Below are 8,003 nucleotides of genomic sequence, written 5' to 3'. Positions count from 1 at the left end.
CTACCCAAACATATATTGTTTAGACCAATATGCTTTCAAACATATTATATATTAGTAGAGATCAAACATATAAATGTTTGGGCAATACCCAAAAATATATATGCTTGAAGTAAAATATGTTTGGGAGTATATGTTACAGAAGCGATTTTTTGTGAGCGTGTACTATCGTAACAACTACTACGTGGATTTTGTGCGCAGAATCTTTCTTTTTTACATTTCATTCTCAACAGTTAACCCAACAAAGCTCACAATAGAGAGACGAATATGGAGAGAGCAGTTTGCCATTGTCGCATGCAAATGACGATAATGATGATAATGATGAGCAAGAGGTATTTTGTAAGGAACATTTATATATTAACATTCAGTGCTTTCAGGCATTCCGTTCGGTGTTATACAAAACGGGTTTTAGCCATAGTGGCCACTTGCACACCCATCCATCCATCCATCGAAGGTACAAAGAATTCATTGAATTTTGTGCAAGAAAAAGTTAAGAGAGTGTAGAAAGAAAACCAAAAAATAAATAAAAAATCGCCAAAATGCGTGCTGCCTTAGGATTAAAACATGTAACCAGAGCTTCCAGAAATGTTAAACATTATTCTTCCCTGGCTGAGCCCAAAGAGCCCATTCTAAAAACCTCAAGTATTCCAGGACCCAAATCATTGGAATTGAAAAAACAATTGGCTGCAGTACAACACACAGGCACTGTACAACTTTTTGCCGATTATGAGAAATCGTATGGCAATTATTTATGCGATGTCGATGGTAATATGCTGTTGGATGTGTACACCCAAATATCTTCCGTACCCTTGGGCTATAATCATCCAAAATTATTGAATATCTTCCAAAATGAAACCAATTTGAAGGCCTTGATAAATCGTCCTGCCTTGGGTGTATTCCCGGGCAAAGAATGGCCCCAGAAACTCAATAATGTTCTTATGCAAGTGGCCCCCAAGGGTTTGGATAATTTGACAACAATGATGTGTGGTTCCTGTTCCAATGAGAATGCCTATAAGAATATTTTCATGTGGTATAGACAAACGCAACGTGGTGAAAATGTTACATTCAGTGAGGAGGAAAAGACATCGTGTATGGTGAATATGGCTCCTGGAGCACCAAAATTGAGTTTGCTATCCTTCAAGGGGGCTTTTCATGGACGAACCATGGGTGCCCTAGCCACAACACATTCCAAATATATTCACAAGATTGATGTACCCTCATTCGATTGGCCTGTGGCTAGCTTCCCTGAATACCGTTATCCTTTGGAAGAGAATCGCTCGTATAACGAGGATCAAGATAAACGTTGCTTGGCCGAGGTCCAAGATTTAATTGAGCAATATAAGAAAAAGGATATACCCGTAGCCGGTATTGTAGTCGAACCCATCCAAAGTGAAGGTGGCGACAATGAAGCTTCACCCGAATTCTTCCAACAGTTGCAACGTATTTGCAAGGCCAATGGCATGGCCTTGCTTATAGATGAAGTGCAAACGGGTGGTGGTGGTACTGGTAAAATGTGGTGTCATGAACACTTCAATTTACCTTCACCTCCCGATGTAGTGACCTTCAGTAAGAAAATGCAATTGGGTGGCTACTTCCATAGCAGTTCCTTTGGACCCAAAGAATCCTATCGTATTTTCAATACCTGGATGGGAGATCCAGGCAAGATTCTCATGCTGGAGGAAGTCATTAAAGTAATTAAACAAGAAAATCTATTGGATCAAGTTAACCGATCGGGTAAGGTTCTTAAAAATGGTTTGTTGGATTTGGAAAAGGAATTCTCTACCATCATCAATTCGACCCGAGGACGTGGCACCTTTTTGGCTGTCAATTGTAAAAATACTAAAACTCGTGATGATATGATTGGCAAATTGAAAATGGCTGGCCTTCAAACTGGCGGTTGTGGTGAAGTGGCCATACGTTTCCGACCCGCTTTAATCTTTACCGAGAAACATGCCAATCTGGTATTGGATCGTTTCCGTAAAGTCCTCAAAGAAATGTAAAGCGATGTGAGGTAGCAGAAAATCAGCAAAATAATTCTAGGCTCAAAAAAACAAAGCTTCCACCACAACACGCACAACGCAAGACGCATATACCTGGTATTCCATAGTAACTGAAGTACACAACCAACAAAAAAATAACACAACAAATGGGAAATTATTTTCAATTGACCCAAAATAACAAAATACTAAAAAAGCACACAAGAATTCCCGAAAATAACAGCACCTACTCAAGATAGCTGGCTGGTGGCCGTTGTTCATTCCTCATTTAGTTTTAAGATTCCCTTTTTAGTTTGGTTTTCTGCACAGAAAAAAATTTTGAGAAAAATTTTCCAATTAAATTCTTAATTGACTTTTAAAAAATATTCAATTAAAATTTTAATTCAACAAACTTTTTAATTGAAATGAAATATCAATCACAAAAATTAATAGTAGCAATTAATTTAATTGGATCAAAATCTTTTTTAATTGATACTATCATTTCTGTGATTAAAGACATTTCTATTAAAAAATAATTTGATCAATTAATTTCCTGATTGGAGACAAATAATATTTTTTTGTGTATGCACAGAAAAAAATCAAAAAATTCAAGTTTAATTTAAATCCTAAAAACTAATCAATAAAAAATTAATACAATTAATTTTTAATCATAACCAAAATCAATCACATCAATGAAATTAATTGAGTCAATAAAATTCTAAATTTAGAATCAGTTAATTATTAATTTGTCTGTTTAATTAAAAAAATAATTGTATCAATTAAATTACTGATTGAACCCACAACAAAAACAAACAAAATTTTTTCTGTGTGGAAAATCGTATCGTATCCATAAATCGTTTGTTGAATACAACCAAATTTTATCAATTTATGTTGCTTTAATTTAGTGAGACAATAAATTAATAAATAATAGAACTTTGTATGTACATATGTATGGGTCTATGGAGGCTGTCCCATTCGCAAAATATGCATATCCAAATGGGTATGTATATTTATGTGACCATTATTATTGGAAACAATTGGTTGTGGGGTGACATTTATACCATTTAACAAACACAGTGTACTGTGGTGTGGTGATTTCTTTCAATTGTTTAAATTAGACCAAAACATCCATCCATCCATCCATCCAAAGGGAGATGGCTTGATAGCAAAAGATGATTGGGGGGGTAATGGCTAGTTTAAAATAAAATGTAAACAAATTCTTTATATTAAATGTTATCATTTTAGTTTGACGGGGGCAGAAGTTAGGGTAAATAGCTCTTGCATAAAATTCTTAATAATTTTTATGGGTAATCGAATTTGATGAATATTATGAATTTCTAAATTAAGGTCAAATTTTCTTTTCCCTTTTCTATCATCAAATGCATAGCAGTTGACCTACCCTAAGAGGAAAATAATAGATCAAGGAAAAGTGTCGTGCATACGAAAGTGGTCATATGAGTTACGTATGAGGTACCTTACAAAAGAAAAAAGAAAAAGAATTATACAACGACACTATACTGGGCTTAATTGTACGAGGGTGATTTGATATGAACTTAGCATCATCGCCTGATGTAAGAACAATTTAATATCGAGTAATATTTGTTTTATTAACATTTTTTTCACAAAATTAATTCAATTCAAATTTCTAATTGAATATCACGAACTTTTTTCAATTAAAATGTAAACTGATTTATAAAATATATTCAATTAAAAATTTATATGATTTAACTAATTTTTTAATTAAAACAAAAATAAATCATTTGCAAAAAAAATCACATTTTTATATGAAAAACTTGGTTTGGCCATATCTCCTTTACTATGCGTTCTAGACACGGTTGCCACTCGAGCCATAAATAATCTACCTAAATTTGGAGAAAATTTTAACAAAAAAAAAACTACCAAACAAAGAAATGTTATTTTGCAAACTTTTATTTATATAGAATATTTTGTCAAAATTTTATTTTTATAGAAAATTTTGTCAAAATTTTATTTCTATAGAAAATTTCGTGAAAATTTAATTTCTATCGAAAATTTTGTCAAAATTTAATTTCTATCGAAAATTTTGTCAAAATTTTATTTCTATAAAAAAATTTGTCAAAATTTTATTTCTATAGAAAATTTTCTCCAAATTTTATTTCTATAGAAAATTTTCCTCAAATTTTATTTCTATAGAAAATTTTGTTAAAATTTTATTTCTATAGAAAATTTTATCAACATTTTTTTTCTATAGAAAATTTTGTCACAATTTTATTTCTATAGAAAATTTTGTCAAAATTTTATTTCTATAGAGAATTTTGTCAAAATTTTATTTCTATAGAAAATTTTGTCAACATTTTATTTCTTTAAGAATTATTTTTCATAGTTTCGGCTATAGGTCGATTAAAAAACATAGATATGATGTTTTTCTTTTATTTTTATTTCCAATATTTCGGTTGACTTCGTCAAAACCGTTTTGAAGGATTTGTTCTGGTGTACACAGCTTCACACTCTGTTTTTGTCAAAATTTTATTTCTATAGAAAATTTGTCAAAATTTTATTTCTATAGAAAATTTTGTCAACATATTTTTTCAATAGAAAATTTTATTTCTATCGAATATTTTGTCAAAATTTTATTTCTATAGAAAATTTTGTCAAAATTTTATTTCTATAGAAAATTGTGTCAAAATTTTATTTCTATAGAAAATTGTGTCAAAATTTTATTTCTATAGAAAATTTTGTCAAAATTTTATTTCTATAGAAAATTGTGTCAAAATTTTATTTCTATAGAAAATTGTGTCAAAATTTTATTTCTATAGAAAATTTTGTCAAAATTTTATTTCTATAGAAAATTTTGTCAAAATTTTATTTCTATAGAAAATTTTGTCAAAATTTTATTTCTATAGAAAATTTTGTCAAAATTTTATTTCTATAGAATGTTTTGTCAAAATTTTATTTCTATAGAAAATTTTGTCCAAATTTTATTTCTATAGAACATTTTGTCAAAATTTTATTTCTATAGAAAATTTTGTCAAAATTTTGTTTCTATAGAAAATTTTGTCCAAAATTTTATTTCTATAGAAAATTTTGTCAACATTGTATTTCTATAGAAAATTTTGTCAATATTTTATTTCTATAGAAATTTATGTCAAAATTTTATTTCTATCGAAAATTTTGTGAAAATTTTATTTCTATAGACAATTTTGTCAAAACTTTATTTCTATAGAAAATTTTGTCAACATTGTATTTCTATAGAAAATTTTGTCAAAATTTTATTTCTATAGAAAATTTTGTCAAAATTTTATTTCTATAGAAAATTTTGTCAAAATTTTATTTCTATAGAAAATTTTGTCAAAATTTTATTTCTATAGAAAATTTTGTCAAAATTTTATTTCTATAGAAAATTTTGTCAAAATTTTATTTCTATAGAAAATTTTGTAAAAATTTTATTTCTATAGAAAATTTTGTCAAAATTTTATTTCTATAGAAAATTTTGTCAAAATTTTATTTCTATAGAAAATTTTGTCAAAATTTTATTTCTATAGAATGTTTTGTCAAAATTTTATTTCTATAGAAAATTTTGTCCAAATTTTATTTCTATAGAACATTTTGACAAAATTTTATTTCTATAAAAAATTTTGTCAAAATTTTATTTCTATAGAAAATTTTGACAAAATTTTTTTTCTATAGAAAATTTTGTCCAAAATTTTATTTCTATAGAAAATTTTGTCAACATTGTATTTCTATAGAAAATTTTGTCAATATTTTATTTCTATAGAAATTTATGTCAACATTTTATTTCTATAGAAAATTTTGTCAACATTGTATTCCTATAGAAAATTTTGTCAATATTTTATTTCTATAGAAATTTTTGTCAAAATTTTATTTCTATAGAAAATTTTATTTCTATAGCAAATTTTATTTCTATACAAAATTTTGTCAAAAATTTTATTTCTACAGAAAATTTTGTGAAACATTTTATTTCTATAAAAAAATTTTGTCAAAATTTTATTTCTATAGAAAATTTTGTCAAAACTTTATTTCTTTTGAAATTTTGTCAAAATTTTATTTCTATAGAAATTTTTGTCAAAATTTTATTTCTATAGAAAATTTTGTCAATATTTTATTGCTATAGAAATTTTTGTCAAAATTTTATTTCTATAGAAAAATTTGTCAAAATTTTATTTCTATAGAAAATTTTGTCAATATTTTATTTCTATAGACATTTTTGTCAAAATGTTATTTCTATAGAAAATTTCGTCAAATTTATTTGGTCATATCTCTTTTACTATGCGTCCTAGAACCAAAAGGACGTTAATTCGTTACCACCCCAAAAAACAAAAATTTCCATTGAAATACTAAAAAATCCGAATTTGTATATGAAAAACTTTTTTTGGCCATATCTCCTTAACTATGCGTCTTAGAGCCAAAAGGACGTTAATTCGTGACCACCCTCCAAAAGAATCAAAATTTCCATCGAAATCCAAAAAAAATCAAAATTTTTATATAAAAAACTTATTTTGGCCATATCTCCTTTAATATGCGTCCCTCCAAAAAATCAAAATTTCCATCGAAAACCTAAAAAAATCAAAATTTTTATATGAACAATTTTTTAGATATAGCAGAATAATCTGCTAAAATACCAAAACGTCTTCTGACAACGGAATAGCAGTCACTGGTTGCTGAAATACTAAACGTCATTTGGTGTTTTTTTAAACTCGATTATCCTTAGGCATGTTTTAGTTTAAAATTTTCCAATTAATTATTTCACCTTTCCTTTTATTTTCAAGAAGCTTCGTTAGCTAATGAACGAATAGCTAAAAGTTCGTTCCATGCTATGGACATGACTGTCATCTTGCTTAAATATTCATATGCTAGTTAGGAACTTATTTGCTGAAAATTTTTCGATTAAAGTTAACAGAAGGGAAGATATCTTTAATTTCTGTTAACTGGCAGTTAAAACCTAACAGATTTACATGAAAATGTCCGTTAGATGTACTAAAGTTGTGATATTTTTTTGTGTATTATAAAATAATTATTCATTCTAAAAAAATTCGGCTGAATATACTGTAAAAGTGGTCTTATGCTTGAAATACGTGCTGCTGGAAGACTCTATTTACTTGTGTTATGGCATTCGAACAATTTCTTTTCAAATTTAGAATATGACGAGTATGCTTTGTAGCGTTCAACTGCACAGAAAAAAATATCACCAAAATATTTCCAAATAAAAAGTTGAAAACGTAATCAATTAAAAAATTAATTGATACAAATAAATTTTTAATCAATTTAAAAAATAAAATCAATTAAGAAAATGATTGAAAAATTTTCACATTTTTAATTAAAATAATTATTATCCTAATTGATAATTTAATAAAACAAAAAAAAAATCCTATTAAAAATAGAATTGAATACTTTGTTCGGAAATTGTTAGTTTTATGCTATTCTCTCGTTCATTAAATTTTGACTCAAATCTAAAGAAAAATCCAACTATAACTATAATCGGAAAATTCATAAGAAAATATAAACTCGTGTAAATTTACAAGAAAATCATATCATCTAATGGAAAAATAATTATAAATTAATAAACAATAAAACAATAAATAATTGATTGTCGCAATTAACAAAATAAATTAAAGTTTTCGACCAAAATCAATTAAATTTTTATTTAATTGAAAGTGCCGAATAAATAAATATTTTTTTATATTTATATTTATTGAAAATCGAGCTTAAGGTAAAGTTCCAAAAAAGCAAACGATCTTACAATAAAAGAAAAAAAAAGTAAACTGGAAAAATCAATGGTTAATGGTGGTTACCATCCGAACATTATGTTCTCTGATCAATTGTTTTCATTTTGAGTCATTTTAGAGTAAGGACTGGGGAGCACGGTTACCACTCGTAGCAAAAATAATCTACCAAAATTTTAAAAAATTACCAAAAATAAAAAAAGAATTTTTAAAGATATTGAATGTATAGAAAATTTTTTCAAAATTTTATTTCTATAGAAAGTTTTATCAAAATTGTATTAAAATTTTATTTCTATAGAAAATGTTGTCA

At 26.9% G+C, this 8,003-nt stretch overlaps 1 protein-coding gene across 1 annotated transcript; it reads left to right on the top strand.

Annotated features, from left to right (window-relative positions):
• Positions 1-353: 353 nt before the first annotated feature.
• Positions 354-2,917, top strand: Gabat (4-aminobutyrate aminotransferase). Its single transcript, XM_075310107.1, has one exon. It carries the CDS (start codon positions 537-539, stop codon positions 1,995-1,997), a length of 1,461 nt encoding a protein of 486 aa, XP_075166222.1. The 5' UTR covers positions 354-536; the 3' UTR covers positions 1,998-2,917.
• The last annotated feature ends 5,086 nt before the right edge of the window (positions 2,918-8,003 follow it).

The sequence above is a fragment of the Haematobia irritans genome, chromosome 5, assembly GCF_050003625.1.
Source record: "Haematobia irritans isolate KBUSLIRL chromosome 5, ASM5000362v1, whole genome shotgun sequence".
Classification (NCBI taxonomy): Eukaryota; Metazoa; Arthropoda; class Insecta; order Diptera; family Muscidae; genus Haematobia; species Haematobia irritans.
This window is presented reverse-complemented; position numbering and strand designations above follow the sequence as displayed.